The sequence below is a fragment of the Eulemur rufifrons genome, chromosome 7 (assembly GCF_041146395.1).
Source record: "Eulemur rufifrons isolate Redbay chromosome 7, OSU_ERuf_1, whole genome shotgun sequence".
NCBI lineage: Eukaryota > Metazoa > Chordata > Mammalia > Primates > Lemuridae > Eulemur > Eulemur rufifrons.
In genome coordinates this window covers 133927658-133945558 of record NC_090989.1, presented here as the reverse complement: position 1 = coordinate 133945558, position 17901 = coordinate 133927658, and the positions used below count along the sequence as shown (strand labels likewise).

Below are 17901 nucleotides of genomic sequence, written 5' to 3'. Positions count from 1 at the left end.
TTTTTTTTTTTTTGAGACAGAGTCTCACTCTGTTGCCCAGGCTAGAGTGAGTGCCGTGGCGTCAGCCTATCTCACAGCAACCTCAAACTCCTGGGCTCAAGCGATCCTCTTGCCTCAGCCTCCCGAGTAGCTGGGACTACAGGCATGCGCCACCATGCCCGGCTAATTTTTTCTATATATATTTTTAGCTGTCCATATAATTTCTTTCTATTTTTAGTAGAGATGGGGTCTCGCTCTTGCTCAGGCTGGTCTCGAACTCCTGAGCTCAAACGATCCGCCCACCTCGGCCTCCCAGAGTGCTAGGATTACAGGCGTGAGCCACCTCGCCCGGCCTCCTTTTAAGTTTTTATTACCAGAATGATAATTCTAAAAAGGAAGTCCGGTTATTACGCAAATGCTTAAAAACCTCCAGTGACTCCCAACTGACTACACACATACTTTTGATATATAGTGATTTAGCACCTGTATGCCTTCCTGTGTTTCTACTCCTGGCTACTCTTTCTTCTCACCTTTCCTTGAATCCTGTGAAAACCATTTCCTGTATTTCAAGACCTAATTCGTTAAACAGAATATGTTTCATGTTTCTGTGCGTTCTGCCTGGGATGCTCTTCCCTCCTCCTTACCTGATGAACTTACTGTGATTCCTTTAGAACTCAGTCAAAAAGGCCCCTTCTTCATGGAGCTTTTCTGACCTTGCCTTAGGCAGAGTTGTTCACTTTTCCCCTTGGGCCACTGCTATACCTCCCTCTATATTTGTTATTTGTATTGTAATGACTTGTCCTTGTGTGGGTGGGGTGGGGGTTCATAGTCCTTGGGTTGGGAACTTTGCCTTCTAGTGCCTGGCAGTGCATGGCATTTGTTGCTTATTTTCTTTAAATAATTTGAAGATTTTTTTTTTTCTAGTATATAGAGGCCTTCTTGAGCTGTAGGATCTTATTTTGCAGGTACCTTTTAGTATACTTAACTATTGGTCTGGAAATCCCTTTGATAATCAAAAGTTACCTTCTTATTTTTTATGATTTCTTCTAAGTAACTGTCATCCTATTGAGTATACCAGAAAATTAGAGTTATAAGCAATATTATTTGCTACAGGTAAATGAAATAAAGTAAAACATGGTCTAAAGTCATCTGTTACGACCTCAACAGAATCACTTTTTTTTTTTTTACTTGAAATTATCTTTTGAGTGGAACTGTATCTCTAAAATATATTGTGTTAATTTTTTTTTTTTTTTTTTTTACTCATGGTTTGGTTTTCTTTTTAATATGTAGGGTGACCTTGATACCACAGCAGTAAAAGTGGAATTTGATGAAGAATTCAGTGGAACACCAGTAGAAGGTACAGGAGAGGAGGTGTTGACTCCATCGGGTCCTCTAAATAAAGGTCCCAAACCCAAAAGGGAGAGAAAGGAGCCTGGTGAGGAATTACTATAGTTTTTTTTTTTTTCTGTTTTGTTTTGATGTGAGAAAAACCATATATATATATATATATATATATATATATATATATAGGATATTACTGTTAATAGATTCTTTTGATTGTGCTTTTTTCTAGTAGTTGAAGTAATGTTTTCTGTTTTTATGAACATTTGTTATTTTATAATGAATTTTTCATATATAACAGTTTTATTTTTATTAATGACATTTGTATAACTATTGATACTTATCTTGTTGCTGTTCCTCTGCTTTTAGGTACCAGGGTGAGAAAAACACCTACATCATCTGGTAAACCCAGTGCAAAGAAAGTGAAGAAACGGAATCCTTGGTCAGATGATGAATCCAAGTCAGAAAGTGATTTGGAAGAAACAGAACCTGTGGTTATTCCAAGAGATTCTTTGCTTAGGAGAGCAGCTGGTATTGTGATACATTTTATATTTATTTTATTACATGTTATAGTTTGACCTATAATTTGATATTGTATGGTATCCATGTTGCTAAAGTACTAAACCACTACTATTTCAGAAAGTTAGGAAGATGAAAAAAAAATTCTTTTACAGAATGGTCTTTTCTAGCAAAGTTGGACATAAAATAAATTTCTCTAAAGTGAATCATGCATTCTTACTAATTTTTATTATAAAGTTTGGGTATGTTTTTTCCATAGTTTGAAGATGTTTGGTAAAAAACGTACCTTTGTACCTTGGTAGTATACCAGCAGTGATGGATCTAATGGAAGTGGTTTGTAGTTTTGTTTTTGTTTGTTTCCTATCATGAAAAATTTCCTCCTACTTTAAGAGTCTGATTCTTTGTTTCTCTTTTAGATAATTACAGTAGTATGGTTAGACTACAGAATCCCATTTTGCTATTATATATTGCTGTTAAGCATGTGATTTGATCCTTTCTGAATATTCATTAACGTAAAGTATTCAAATAATTAAAATCTGATGAGTTTCCTATTCTATAGATTCTTCTGAAATTTTGTTAAGTCCTAATTTATTAAAATGAATGATACAATATTATGGTGGTTATCCTCTGGGAGATACATTTTTAATTATATGTCAGGCTTAAATTCTTTGGTTCTCTAATCACTAAGTGATTGAACTTCTTTTCCTAATATACATAGGTAGCATAATGTAGATGAATCTTTAACATGAATAATTTAAGTTATATGAAAATTAATTTATTAAATGCTTCAGAACTATATATAGGCTTTTCCATATGTCTAAACTGATGTGGGCTAGGTGCGGTGGCTCACACCTAGCACTTTGTAAGGCTGAGGCAGAAGTATTACTTGAGTCAGGAGTTCAAGACCAGCCTGAGCAACATAGTGAGACTCTATCTCACTAGTAGTCAGGCATGGTGGTACATGCCTATAGTCCCAGCTACTCTGGAGGCTGAGGTGGGAGAGGATTGCTTGAGCCCAGGAGTTTGAAGCTACAGTGAGCTATGATCACGTCACTGTCCTTATACTCGGGCAACAGAGTAAGACCCTGTCTCCAAAAAGAAAGAAATTTAAAAAAAAAAAAAATGTATAAAATTATATAGCATCCAAGCAATTTTTAAATTTTATTCCATAATACATACTAGAAATTATAACAAAATTTATTTGCATTATACCAGTATGCTTTTCCCCTTAATTGGTACCTTTTTATGCATTATGTTAAATTATTATTTTGCTAATATATTGAAGTCTTATGGTCTCCTATCTTTTCTCATTCATCTGAAAATTGACTGTCGTTGTTATTTTATAGCAAAACTAACCCTGAAAAGAAGATAGAAGTTTTTTCTAAGAGGTTAAGAGAAAGTCTAGCCCTTTTAAAAGAACTGTACAACTTGTTGTTTGTGGTTGTAGAAATGGCACATCTTATGTTGGTAGCGGGGATTTGTACAGTGACCATGTGAGACAAGTACATATTGATTACTTTCCTCAGTGTTTTTTGAGTAGTATTTCAGTATAACAAGCAATATCCTAATCAAACAGTCTCATCAGTTTATGCTCTCCTAACATATGCAACTTTACCTCATAGCCTCTTGGAAAATGTAAGACAGATATTAACACTATCAGATAACTAAAGCCAAAGTTGTTGGTTTTTGTTCTATAAATGCTTGTTTTTTTTTAAATGTATTTTTAGAGATTGCTGGAATATTTTTCAAATGTATTATCAGTAATATTTCATGTGGATAAAGCTTAGATTTAATATTCATTTTTATTTTTCTCCTAGCTGAAAGACCTAAGTACACATTTGATTTCTCAGAAGAAGAGGATGATGATGCTGATGATGATGATGACAATAATGATTTAGAGGAATTGAAAGTTAAAGCATCTCCCATAACAAATGATGGGGAAGATGAATTTGTTCCTTCAGATGGCTTAGATAAAGATGAATATACGTTTTCACCAGGCAAATCAAAAGCTACTCCAGAGTAAGTAATGAATATGGTACAGTTAGTTGTTGTAGACATCTACCAAATACAGTGAGCTCTCTCTAAGAAATTGTTGTCATTCTCGATAAGGTCTTCCTCATGAAGGAATAAATTTTGTTAGTATTGCAGCTGTTTCTTTAGCTATTGCTGTAGTTTAGAGGAGATATTGGGAAATTTTTATCCATAAAGATCTTGATAGTAAATATTTTAGATTTTACAGGCCATATGGTTTCTGTCACAGCTACTCATGCCATTCTGTTAAGAAAGCAGTTATAAACAATAGGTAAATAAACTAGTGTAGCTATGTTCCAATGAAATAGTTTTTACTAAATAGACAGCAGGTCCATCGGATACAGTTGGATAATACTTGGTTTTGAGAAAAGTTACCAAATCTTTAGAATTCTGAGGTTTATGTTTCTTCCCTAGATTTGGCCTTGATTGGTTTTTCTTGCTTTTGTGAGTGTGAATACTAACATGAGGTGTGAGGTCTGTGAACTATTTCAATTTTTTTTTTTTTTTTTTGAGACAAGTTCTCACTCTGATGCCTGGGCTAGAGTGCAGTGGCGTCATCATAGGCAACCTCAAACTCCTGGGCTTAAGCAATCTTCCCGCCTCAGCCTCCTGAGTAGCTAGGCCTTAGAGGCATGTGCCACCACACCAGCTAATTTTTCTAAATTTTGTAGAGATGGGGTCTGCTATTGCTCCGGCTGGTCTTGAACTCCTGGCTTCGGGCAGTCTTCCCTCCTTGGCCTCCCAAGGTGCTAGGATTAGAGGTGTGAGCCACCACGCCTAGCCCCTGAGATTTTTTTAAAGAAATATTTTCTCACTTATTACAACTGCCTAGCCCAGATCCTGAATTAACTTGCCCACCTGTAGTCTAGGATCAGGAAATAAGATTTTTGCCTGCTGTGATGGGGATTCTATCTTTTTCCTTGGGTTTTTGCCCATAATTTGCTAATATTAAATTACGGAATGATTATTTCTATCAATCATAGAATTTGATTTTAATGGTATTTTGTATAACTTTAGACTGTTGCTTAGTTTCCATTGTTTTTTTTAATGCTACATCATTTGTCTGGTATCTGTGAACGTGTATATGTGTACACATGGTTTGTGTATATGTGTGCATACTTGTGCACGTAAGAGAAAAAAATTTTGCCTTATGTTTAACAGAGAAAGAAACAAAGAGAACTAGAGTTTTATTCTATGGTTATAATCCTGCAGTGCATACTATTTGTAACTTATCAGGGTTGAAATCAACTGTTTAAATTATATGCTCTTTGTGGTGTTTATTTTCTCTCTAATAGAAAATCTTCACATGACAAAAAAAGTCAGGATTTTGGAAATCTCTTCTCATTTCCTTCATATTCTCAGAAGTCAGAAGATGGTATGCTCATTTAGTCTCTTCATTGGTTACTTATTGTATTTTTGCTCTTTTAGTGGTAGAGAAGAAACAGTAAATAAATCATTACATCATGATTTAATTTCAGAATGTTTCATGAGTAGAAAATTTACCTTTTTACATTTTGCTCAAGATAATAGGTTTATTTACTTTTTCTGAGGTGGCTGCTAACTGGTCAAAATATGCATTATGGAGGCGTTTAGGTGGACAGGCAGATGCAAACTTGTGTATATATGCAGTATGTATGTGTGTATGTAGTGTTTTTGTGAGAGAAAAGACATGCAAAAAGAAATTTTGAAAGATTGAAATTTGATTTTAATGGCAATGTGAATGTATGCATGACAGTTTTCTAAAGTGTGTGGGTACCAATATAGGTGCACACTTGTTTTACTAAATCCTAGTACTGGAGAAACCAAAACCTTCATAGGAAATTTAATCAGAGTATACTTTTTTAATTCCCTCTATTTTTTTTTTTATGTGGAATTTTTCAGGTCACTTAATTGATTTACTGTCATGTATTTTTTAATACACATATCCATACATACAGACATACCTAGATTTGGGTTGTATACATAAATAAACATATAAACATGGGTTGTATATATAAATATTCATTTTTGAAAGCATATCAAAACAGTTATATAAAAATATTTACTTACATCCAAGTAGCTATTCTAAAAGCTTCTGCTATGGTTTGAAGGAGGGAAGAATTAATTGATTGATTAAAGTAATTTGAATGCAAAAGTAAACTGGCGGTAAGCTTGCATACCTTTTTAAATTAACCTTGGATGATTTATTGATTTAAAAATATGACTACTTATTGCTCTTTTAGATTTGAACATTATTGCTGATCTTCCTGAAATGGTTAATAATATTATTTCTGTAGATACTGAAATAATCACAGTGGAACTTTTTCATATCTCATGTTGAAAGAAATCATTGGCATGTATTTTTGAATTGGCCAGTTATATTTTAAATAATTAGCATTTGGGACTTTTAATTTCACTACTCTGTGCATTTGTATGTTTTGCAACAGTGTTAACATTTTTGAGGTATGACATTGATATAGTTTATTTTCAGCTATTTGTATATTGTGGATTACATGATTATATGATCACAAAATAGAAATTTATAACATCAATTACCTGGCTGAAGAGATCAGTTAACTCAAAGTTTACTGAGAGATCTTTATAGAATCTCTTTACTAAAAAAAAAGTTTTGCAATTTTTAGATTCAGCTAAATTCGACAGTAATGAAGAAGATTCTGCTTCGGTTTTTTCACCATCATTTGGTCTGAAACAAACAGATAAAGTTCCAAGTAAAACAGTAGCTGCTAAAAAGGGTATGTACTTACAACTGTGTTAAGCATTGCATAAAATATACAGAGACAGTTGATGTAAAAGGAATTTCAATAAAATTTGAAACTATTTGCACTAGGCACTTCACTGTAAAACAGTTATAAAGTATAAATGTGTATAAGGAGAATTCCTCTTGTTTTCTAACTGCATCTGTAAGACTTCATTTTAAAGCTGTTGTATTTATAAAATAATCCCATGCATTGATACCTAAAGATAGCTTTCTATTAAAGCTCCCTTATGCTTGTTAGGTTATAAAGTAGATTAAAAGTAAATTTTTTCTTCTTAGCAGTTGGATTCTGTTATCTATGCTGATCATGCCCCAACTCCTTATATGGAGGGATTGTTCAGTTCAGTTGGGGGTCCTCTTTTTCTTTGTGAGTCATGTAGCTTCTTTCTTTTCCATAGCCTTAGATTGTCTGTGAAGCACTTTGAGTTGATTTATGAAACCGTTACTAGTAGCAAGATACGTACGTTGGTCTTTTTGAAGGAAGTCAGTGTTAGTGCTTTGTGTTTGAAAGATAATACTTTAAAAAAAAAAAAAACACTTCTAATTGAGATGGGTGCTATATAAGACAACAAGTAAATAAACAATATGGACTGTTCCCTCAAAGATCTTAAAAATCCACAATGGACAGCATCATTACAGACACACATGTATTGAATGTAGCAGAAAAACAATTTTAGAAAGTCTTACTTTAAATGCACTAAGACTATAATGAGAAATTGGTTGGCTACAGGAGTCTTTCTAGCCAACACACTGGGTGACTCCCCATGTCCCATTGCCTTTACCCCTTCATTGCACTTTGTCCAGCATCTACATTTCTTTGCTTGAAGACTCTGTTTGCCACTTGCTGGAATATTAACACTCCCTTGCCCCCAGCTGCCCTTAACCAGTGATTGGAGAAAATTGGTCTATAAATATCTCACTTCTCAGGTGAGCTGACTGTGGGATGTGTATTTAATACTGGCTCCCAAAAATTCCCCACGGGACTAAGCTCTCAGAGTGATGGTTGGCTTGACGACTTTCCCGTTATTGGCTACCCTCTCTTCATGGTCTCATTTTTGTACTCCCTTTTCTTTACCTTGCAAATAAATACTTGTACTTGATCCTTCTCTTAGGATCAGTCAGAGTCTGCTTCTGGGGATCCCAAACTGAGGCAGATTCTATAATCCCCTCTTTTTTTTTTATTTTAAATCACAAAGCATCCTTTTTCTAAAAAATCATTTTCATAAGAGCATCTTATAAACATCCTAAAAACTTGGGAGCCATGTCACTTCTTGAAACATCATCCTGTTTCCTTCATCAGCTATTCACCCATATTTAACGTAATGAGTTAAGAGTTTAGCTGTAGCATTAACTAAAAGGCTACGATATCATGCCACTGCTTCTGTTTGCATGTTTCTCCAATAGCCTAACTGGCCTTGTCTTAGTTGAATAAATGACTGCGTATGTGGTGTGATCTCAGGGAGCCCAGTAAGTCCTCAGCCTTCCCCATAAAATACAATTCCCATAAAATACCATTTCAAGGAGAGGATACATCATGTCATTCTTTAGGATTGTCTGTGTTATCCCCAAATTACATATATTATACAAATTAAATTCTGTAGTTCCACTAGTTTACAGAAAAAAGGCAGCCTATAGTACTCAGATATCTGACCTATGTTTGCCTGGTAGAGTTGAAAGTTTCACCTTACTCCAGGCATGGAAACTGTTAAAGAAAAAAAGCGGTTCCTAGAACACTCAGTTTATCTATATTCTTGCTAGGAGCTGCCGTATGGCTCTTATGGTAGATTGAGTCATGTAGGGTCAGAGCGGGGAAAGCCACAAAATCTGTGGATGCCACTGCCATAAAGAGCTAGGTCTCCTGCTATTGGTTAATGAGGGGCATTATCTCTAGCATCTCAAATTGAGACTGGGAATACATTTTCCATAGAAGCAGCATGGGTTTTTTTATTTTTACTAGGAAAGTCTGCAGTTAATTTAGATTCATTCAGTACATTTTTTTTCCAAATTAGTTTTTATTAATTATACAAGTAAAAAGTGATTTATCAGTTTTCACATAGAACTGCAGATGAAGCTATAAAACAAGGTCTATTTTTAAAACAAAAGTCAAGAAAGCAAAGGCCTCATGTCTATTGTCTAATTATCTAGGATTTTCATATTTATTTCCACATAAAAATGCTAAATCTGGATTTTAGCTTTCGAATGGAAGTGAGTTGGTTTCTATTCATTGTATTTGAGGATCCCATAAAACTGTTTTTTCCCCCTCTAAAACGTTTTAAAAGTAGAACCTATCATGTGATTATACTTGGGTTATAATTAATGTATCAAATATGCTACTTTCTTGTCTTGACTATACTATATTTAAAAATTACTGGTTAATTCATTTTAATGGCCCTTGCTTAAAATATCTCAGTTGAATTATCTAAAGGCAAATTATACATAATTAAATAAAAAGCATTTTGTCATCTCTGAGAAATTGTTTGCCCTTTATACTGGCACCAAGCAGAAAGAAACCATTTCATTATTTAAGGCTACTCAATTTCTTAGCAGCAGTAAGAAATTCCATTGTTATAGGACTCACTGCAGCTTGGTTTGTTGATAAGTATATTATAGTGACCTATGAAATGGTAATTTGTTTAATAGGAAAACCATCTTCAGATACAGCCTCTAAGCCTAAGAGAGCCCCCAAACAGAAGAAAATAGTAGAGACTGTAAACTCTGACTCAGATTCAGAATTTGGCATTCCAAAGAAGACTACAGCGCCAAAAGGTGAGAATTATCTTTGTTTAACCCTTTAAACATATGCTGCGTGGAAAAGATTGTTTCTTCTGTTTCATTGAATTTAGAGAGGCGGGTGCCTTTTTTTATTTTAAATCGCTTTCCTCCTCAATAAGCAGGGTTTCAGAATCAGTGGTGTGTTAGGGTTCATATAAAGTGTAACAATTTAGTCCTGTCACTTTGTTTTACAAATTAAAAAATTGAGACTCCAAGAGATTAAGTAAGAATACCTAAGAATGATTCAAAGACCCCCTGCAGCTGAATCACTGGAAGTTACCAAACAGGCAGATTTGGACTCCATACTAACTAAAGTGTGACACTTACTGGCTTAGGCTAGATCTAGGACTCTTGGACCAAAACTTTGTTCATCTAGGATATGAAATAGCTGTCCTTAAGGCCGCGCAATGCACCAGCACCAGTTCTTTTCTCTGGCGTGCCCTCTTTGTCTCCAGAATCTGGAAAGCCCTTAAAGTTGCTTTGTAAAATATGTATTAATACATAAGACATGATATCCTCTGAGTGTAGCTGCTCAACCTTTTACTCAGCTGAAGGATATTTTCATCAGTGTTTATTTTACTTTTTAAAGGGGTAGCTGGGTTAAGGAGCTATAGAACTGCAGGGAAACAGGGAGGACTGGAGGGAGGAAAAGATTGAAAGTGACTGGGGAGGTCAATGCTTAAGGTATGCTTGGTTTGAAACCTTTATAAAAAATTCAGAAATGTTATTTTACTGATTCCTTTGATCAAATGACGTCCCAAAATAATTTAGGCTCTTTTCTTACTTATACAATCTAGTAGGTCATAGCTCTCAGGAAATTTTTTAAGATTTAGAATTGCAATTTAGTTCCATTTTCTCTTTCATGGGTATCGTTGTGGGATGGAGAACATCTAGCCTTTTTCCCTCCTTTCTCCAGTGATGAGAATCAGAGGTCAGATAGATAAAAAATGCTGTATGTGGTAAGTCTAAGTCCAGAAGGAATATGGATTTGGCAGATTATTTTATGATTGATACTGGTAGTTTATTCTAAGACTGTGCTACTGAAAGTGAGATCTGTAGTTGGTTGTTACTAGTTTGTGACAAGTGAAATTGAGAGTAAGAATTTAAACCTTTATAATAATTTTGTGTTAATAAAAAAGCATGTAATTACTTTTTAAAGTAATTTGTGTTTTATTATAGTTTTAAAAGTATTGGCCCATGACAAATTAGAAATTATATTTACTAGAAAAAAAATTTTAAGAAGCACTCTTAAGAGATTTCCTTTTCACGCTTAAGGACCTCATAGCAAAATGTAGGTGTTCTCTTTTATGTATCAGAACCTTGGTCAGTACATTTGTCTCCGGGACTTTCCCACTAGCATAAATATACTGGTGAAATACTCTTTAGTCATGTCAATCCCAGAATTGAAATGATGCTGCAAAATTGTTTGCACATCATTCATAGTAAGAGACTGGAATGGCAGTGCCCCATTCATTGGGCATGCAATAGAAGTAAACTATCATATTTATCTTTTTATATTGCACTTAACCTTCAGAGAAAAAAAACCTTCTGTATTATTTTAAGGTAAAGGCCGAGGGGCAAAGAAAAGGAAAGCATCTGGCTCTGAAAATGAAGCCGATTATAACCCTGCCAGGAAAATACCCAAAACAACAAGCAAGGTAATCAGGAACATCATTTTAATGCATGGTTTTGTTCAAGATTAACTGACTTAGTTTGCTTATGACTTGTAACAGTTTTAAACCTAGCATCTCTTAGTAATAGGGGGCTTTGCATATGGTTAAGAAATTATTCAAGTATAAATTTATATAATTGAGACTATTTCTTGGCTAATAGTATGCTATAAATTAACCTACTTAGAATCTTCCATTTCATCCATTGAGCTGTACAAGTTTTATGCTACCTGAATATTAGATTAAAGACTATTTATTTTTAACTTGGATTTCCCAATTAGTCTGACCTTTCTCCAGCAATACACTCTCTCTTTCAGGTAAGTGTATGACATCAGCTGGCCTCCCCTTTTTCCTCTTCCTAGTAAAACTTAAAAATACATAGATGATTATAGCTTTCTCTTGGTTTTCACATTGACTTCTATTCAGTTATCTTCTATGCCTCTGGTTCATATCAGTGACTCTTCTCTGCGTTTTTATAAACACTTACAGTGTATTGCACACTGCATGAGTCTTGTTTTCCTCCCCTGAATTCTTGAGATATGTACTTATAAATAGGACAACTTGGACTTTTACTAATTTGGGCATTGTGCATACTTGGATAATATTTAATTTCAGAAATAACAGTGTTCCATTTTTGAGGCTGGGACTTGGTAAATACAGGACCACCAAGCTGGCAAATTATTACATGTAATCCTTTTTTTCCTCCCAGAAATGATTAGGTTGTACAGTTAAATTAGCATAACAATTATGATGCTATAAAAGCACCATTATTTGTAGTACTTCCTAAATGTAAATGAAGTATAAAGAGTAATACTTCTTAACAGTAGTCTTTTTTCCCCTAACTTTGGAGTTTTAAATCTATTTTTAAAAAATGTCTAGAAACCGAAGAAAACATCATTTGATCAGGATTCAGATGTGGACATCTTCCCCTCAGACTTTACTTCTGAACCACCTTCTCTGCCACGGACTGGTCGAGCTAGGAAAGAAGTAAAATATTTTACAGAGTCTGATGAAGAAGAAGATGTTGATTTTGCAATGTTTAATTAAGTGCCCAAAGAGCACAGAAACATTTTTCAACAACTATCTTGTGTTGTCCTTTTGTCTTTTCTGTCTCAGACTTTTGTACATCTGGCTTACTTTAATGTGATGATGTAATTGATGGTTTTTTATTGTGGTAGGCCTTTTAACATTTTGTTCTTACACATACAGTTTTATGCTCTTTTTTACTCATTGAAATGTCATGTACTGTCTGAATGGCTTGTAGAATTGTTATAGACTGCCGTGCATTAGCACAGATTTTAATTGTCATGGGTGCAGACTACAGACCTGCTTTTTGAAATGAAATTTAAACATTAAAAATGTAACTGTGTTCTCTGTCTCTTTACTGAAGATGAAAGTATAGTAAAAATCTCCCACACACCCTTTAAAATAAATATATTTTATTCTTTGCCAGGAGACTCCATGGAAAAAGGTAAACAGTATATGAACATAGAAAGCATTGTTAAACAATCTCAATGTACAAACAGAGCCAGTGAAAGTACATCACAGACTTGCTAATATATCAAAAAAAAAAAAAAAAATTCCACTAGTGCTTAAATGAGAACTAAGAAACTGACGCTTGTGTCTGTTAACCACTCTACCACAGCTTTCACTCTGCTTCATAGTGATTGAACAAGGTCAAAGGAGGCAGATCCTATGCCCATGTCTTTGGGAATTAATGTTAGCCCCTTGGCATCAAGGCAGCTGGAAAAAAAAATCCCAAGATCAGGCATGAATCAGGAAGGACACTAGAATTACATGGTCCAAGTGGTAGACCCGCCTGCTAATTATCCCATGAAATTTCCCTAATGGCTTGTGAACAGGTAAACAAAAACTTATTAACACTGAAAAGTGTTTCTGCCTTGGAGGCTATCATTACTGTAAAAATGTATTTTTTTTTTTTTTTTTTTTTTTACTGTGTAGTTATGTCATTAAACAAGTAATAAACCACTTTTAATTTAAAGTGACATTAACAAGTGATCAAATGACATTTGATTAACTGAACTGGCAGTTACACTTATACAGAATTCTCTTCTGCTAGTGCAGTGAATTTGTATACTTTTACTGGGCAACATGAAATAAAAGATGCAATTTGAGAGCATCAAAAAGAGCAAGGACAAGCTTCCATACTAACTAAATTAGAATATCTTTAGTCTTATCTTGTCATACTGTACAACAGTCCTGTTTCCTTACCTTGATGTCTTGATCATTCCATGAAAGCAAGACAGTTATCTTTTTGAACCTTTCTTAGGTGGATGTGTACAGTAGTCTGTTTCATAACCTTGGTGTCTTGGTTATTTTGAGTACGCAAGACAAAAGGAAAGCACCAAACATACAGTATAGAAAGAACAGAGCCATATTTCTGTATGTACAAAGTCTTCAGAAACTTAACCAGGGGTAAATCATTTTGACTGGATCTTTGCCATGCAATCTTGAGTGTTCAAAGAGGAAAATAGAAGCTTTTAACTAGTTTCTGGTTGCATGAAATGGCTGAGTTTTAGAATTTGAAAAGTTTGTATTTCTAAGTAAGTTACACAGTGAGGAGTATATATATTGATACATACGAAAACTTCTTGGTCCTTCTTGAGTTTTAACATATTTTCAATCCAAAAACTAAGCAGCAGTAAAAATGTTTTTTCTTGCATTTTAAATCCTGGAACTGAAGGTACTGGGGAATGTTTGAAGTAGCTAGAAAATGTCTTATTGCACCAGTGGTGACTGACTGACCCCGCTGCTGGTTTCCACTGAGCTGGGTGAGATGCTGGGACTGTGCTCTGCTGTGTTCCCACTTGAACTTGGGGTCAAGGGTTCATGTCCTTCAGAATTCTCCAGCATTTCCTGTATGAGAGGTGGCATTGATCCAGGAATTTCCATTTTCAAGGTAATTACACGTTCTGCACCTTTTAAAAAGAGATAATCGTAATCTGGTTAAGATAAGGAGTTAAACTGGATAACCAGGGACCAACTTTTATCTATTTTAAGAAAGGTGTTTCCTCAGACTCACTCTTGCTCGTGATATGAGTTATAGAATATACCTATTAAGTGGCTTTTACCTTTGTTGAAAAGGATGATCCGTTTATTACTATAGCTCTCATAAATACAAACATAAAAATGTATTTAGAATAGGAATTGCATCCACCAAAAATCATGTTACTGTGTTGTAAAGTCAATCCAATTGGTTTCTTAACCAGCTCAGAGTTGTTGATAAAGGGTCTCTTTATTATCTGATAGAACTTCACTCATCTTTTATGGAAGCAACAGCTGATACTATTGTTCATCTTGATAACAGAAACTTATACAAACAGTGCCTCCCAGCAACTAATCTGATTTTACAACATTAAAACACTTTTACTTTAAGGACAAGCAGGAGAGAGGTGGTGACATGTTTAAATTTGATAGTTCCATGCTTTAGTTTCAGGAAACAATGTAATTTACAAAAAGAAGTGTATCTTGAAAATGCGATAGTTGCAAGGATTCCAGTTACCCACAAATGGAAGAATTGAGTAATAAATGTGCGCTAATTATCAACAACTTGAACTAACACTACTGTGTGATGCAGCAGCCACTTTGCCACCTGTGGCTAAATTTAAATTTGTTAAGTACAATTAGAAAAGCAGTGCTCTGTTGCATTAGCTACATTTCAAGTGCTTGGGAACCATATGTGGTGAGTGGTTGCTGAACTGGACAGTGCAGATTATAGAATATTTTCATAATCACAGTATATTCTGTTAGATACCACCGATTTAACTATCTGTGGAGGACAGTATTAAACAGCCTCAGTTTTAAAAATCAGAGATACCATAATTACATTGCTTAAGCACTGGCATCTGCTGTTTGCTTCTACTCTTAATCCTATGCTAGGGGTGAATTCTAAATGCACACTGAAGAAACTTCTTAGAAGGAGCTCAAGAATTCAGACTCCTTGTCAAACAAGTTCACTATGCTTTGAAGCACTTCCTGAAGTAAGAGTTTGTTTCTTGGCTTGTCAAGGTCTTCAGGGATAGTGTACACTAGCGGGGAAGGAGAATGACAATAGCACATTTAGTACCAGAACAGCTGCTGAGTTGTCTCTCTACATAGAAAAACCTTACTCTAACACTTACCTGTGATATGGCTCTAGGCACTTCTCTAATTGCTTGAGTTGCCACATAAACTGAAAATCACTAGGCAAAGAATATTTATACCTCTCAGGAAGGCAAGAATTCCTTTGCTTAGAAGTGTGCAGTAGTAAATCTGCCTATATACAACAGAGCAATATGGCTACAATGAGAGAAACTTAACCAATAACAATTGCCCTAAGTACTATTCATTTTTCTTGAAGTTTGAATGTTCAGGAAAAACGAGTCAAGTTTACATAAACCAGAGCTGTATGGAAAGCTGGAATGAAATGTATAAACATAGAAAATTTAAAAATTAAAAAGGCCATCATATAGTATATTCTCTTGAAAACAATGTTTTTCTAATCAGTCACCTGATTTTTCAAGCTCTCAATCACCTATTGAGATTATCAAGCAGGGTAAGATTTGAGGTTTTCTTTCCTTTTTTCCCCTTAGGGTGCTATTTAATTGAGTTCCAAAACTTAAAAAAATCAGCTATTAAATCTCCCGAATTAAAAAAAGGAGTTTAATAAAAAAAACAACAACCTGGTAAGGCCCTCAAGTCCACTTTGTGACTACAGTGTAGAACATAAAGAAATACCTTTAGCACTGATGCTGCGGAGATCTGTGATTTTCATTAAGATCTTTGGAAACATATGAGGTTTGCTGGGTCTTCTTTTTCTGATATAAATTTTTAGTGCTTCCAGCAATGGTTCTTGCAGCTTATCTACTTTTGTTGGTTCCTCAAGGTCCTGGCGGTCTAGATACCAGGAATAGAGTATTAAACAATTAATATCAGAATTTCTGCCCATTTCCCCTCTTACTCATTTCCTTGTTCCTGCTATACTATGACTTTATTAATTTGATAATTCAATCACATAAGCAAATTTGCAGATATATGCAATTGTTTTAAGCAGTGATACTTGAAAATAATTGTCTCCGTTGGTAGTCTAAAGCATATTTTGATGGCTGGTTGCTTTTGTCCCAGGGAAAGAATTACCTCTTATGACCAGGAGGTGTCACTACTGAACTGAATTAAAACAAATGTTGACCAGGATGTTTATAAAAGCAAGGTAAATCTACCCTTTAATTAAAGCCATTAGTTTTTAACCACTTATGCTTCAGCCTCCTGTGAGCCAGTAGGGGTCACTATAAGAAAGAAATGCATATTTTATCCCAGTCCTCCAAGGGTTGGTGGGGGGTCCTAGCCAATAACTTGTATTCCTAGCCACTAACTAGTAAACAGCACATGCAAGTCCCTTGGGTCATCATTAAAATATCCTTAGCCAATTTATTTTACAATAGTCTGATCCTTCCTTTAAAAAAAAAAACCTGTGGCAATTTATTTTAGCATTTCTTTCAGAGCAGAGGGATCCCAAATACCGTTACTTAATTTGTAACAACATGGAAAAATACAACAAACCCAGGCTTGTATGCCTGGCTTTATTCACATGTCTTTTTCCATGCAAAATAACTCCAAAATGGAGATGAGGAATTTCCCCTAAATTACAAGTGTAAGTTGTTCTTCATGGAATCCCATGAGAGTTTTCTAGGTAATTGTTACCTCCACAGATTAAGCAGATGGCACTGAGAAGGCCTGTTTCTGTGTCATCCATTTCCAAAGGCAGGAGCTGGTTGGCAAAGGTGAACACAAGGTCAGTCAGAGGACCAAATCCAGCATTGTGCATCTGAGTTCGATTTAGGGTAAGGCCATCTGAAAAAGTCATGGTGTCTTGTTCTGGGGTATACCTGGTGCAAATTCTAAGAATCTGGAAGAAAAAACCAATAACATTGATGGATGATCTAAGCCAGCCTGTTCTGAGAGCTTCAATCAGATGTAAGCAGGAAATAACATGGAAGATTTCCAAGGAGCTCTTGCATCACACGGCGCATTCTACCCCCTTTTGAACGTTGAATGTCTTCTCCAGCTCTTTCATTTAAAGACTATAGAAGTCAAAACACAGGGGCTAAAGTTATTTATGGAAAATTAAACAAGACAAGAAATTTTGAGAAATATCTTTTTGTTAAAAGTAATTCATTGTTTGATTCAAATAAACATTTACTGAGTACCTACTTATGTCCCAGGCACGGTGCCAGTTGCTGGGGATAATAAGATGAATAGGATTCTACTTTTTTTTTTTAAGAGCTTACAGTTTGCAATAAATGACATATCTACAATTTATTAAATGCCTAGCATAGATCAAATGCTGTACATAGCCTATATTCAATCTTTCGAACAACTCGGTAAAGTGAATATTCTTATCTTACATATGAGGGACTGAAGGCTCTGAAAGGTTAAGCAATGTGCCCAATGTCACACAGTTAACATGTAACTGAATCTGACTCAAACCCAAATTAGGCTCTCTCTTCCAAGATGCTTCTGATCACACAGTTACACAGACAGCTATAATATAAGGCACAGGAATGGAACCAGCAAAATGCTACAGAGTGCAGAAGGAAAGCTCATACATATAGTCAGAAGGAATCAGATCCATGGAGAAGAGGTGGCATTTCAACCAAGCCCTAAAGTGTAGGCGGGATTTCTATAAGCAAGAAGCCTGGGTCACTCTGCCACCATCTCCCAGTCCTACCTGATGTGCCCTTGGTACATAACCCTGCTGTCCACCCTGGGGTGCCTGCTATATGGAAACTCCTGCTCCCTGCACTGTACCTCTAGGCCTCACTCAGCTCGTGACAA

General features: G+C 35.2%; 2 protein-coding genes across 7 annotated transcripts in view; one reads left to right on the top strand and one right to left on the bottom strand.

Annotated features, from left to right (window-relative positions):
• The window catches only part of TOP2B (DNA topoisomerase II beta), a 64388-nt gene extending 51871 nt beyond the window's left edge, over window positions 1-12517 (top strand). For both annotated transcript variants that reach the window (XM_069475455.1, XM_069475456.1), the window contains exons 29-36: window positions 1270-1414; window positions 1690-1851; window positions 3657-3858; window positions 5166-5245; window positions 6492-6602; window positions 9266-9391; window positions 10961-11055; window positions 11947-12517. In XM_069475455.1, the coding sequence (XP_069331556.1) occupies window positions 1270-1414; window positions 1690-1851; window positions 3657-3858; window positions 5166-5245; window positions 6492-6602; window positions 9266-9391; window positions 10961-11055; window positions 11947-12114 (1089 nt within the window). In that variant the 3' untranslated portion in view covers window positions 12115-12517. The remainder of the gene's footprint in view (window positions 1-1269; window positions 1415-1689; window positions 1852-3656; window positions 3859-5165; window positions 5246-6491; window positions 6603-9265; window positions 9392-10960; window positions 11056-11946) is intronic.
• The window catches only part of RARB (retinoic acid receptor beta), a 702390-nt gene continuing 696978 nt past the window's right edge, over window positions 12490-17901 (bottom strand). For 4 of the 5 annotated variants that reach the window (XM_069475457.1, XM_069475459.1, XM_069475458.1 and 1 more), the window contains 3 exons: window positions 16768-16972; window positions 15805-15963; window positions 12490-14006 (listed from right to left, as the gene is read on the bottom strand). In XM_069475457.1, coding sequence (XP_069331558.1) covers window positions 13807-14006; window positions 15805-15963; window positions 16768-16972 — 564 coding nt within the window. In that variant the 3' untranslated portion in view covers window positions 12490-13806. The remainder of the gene's footprint in view (window positions 14007-15804; window positions 15964-16767; window positions 16973-17901) is intronic. The other variant, XM_069475460.1, reaches the window with a different exon arrangement.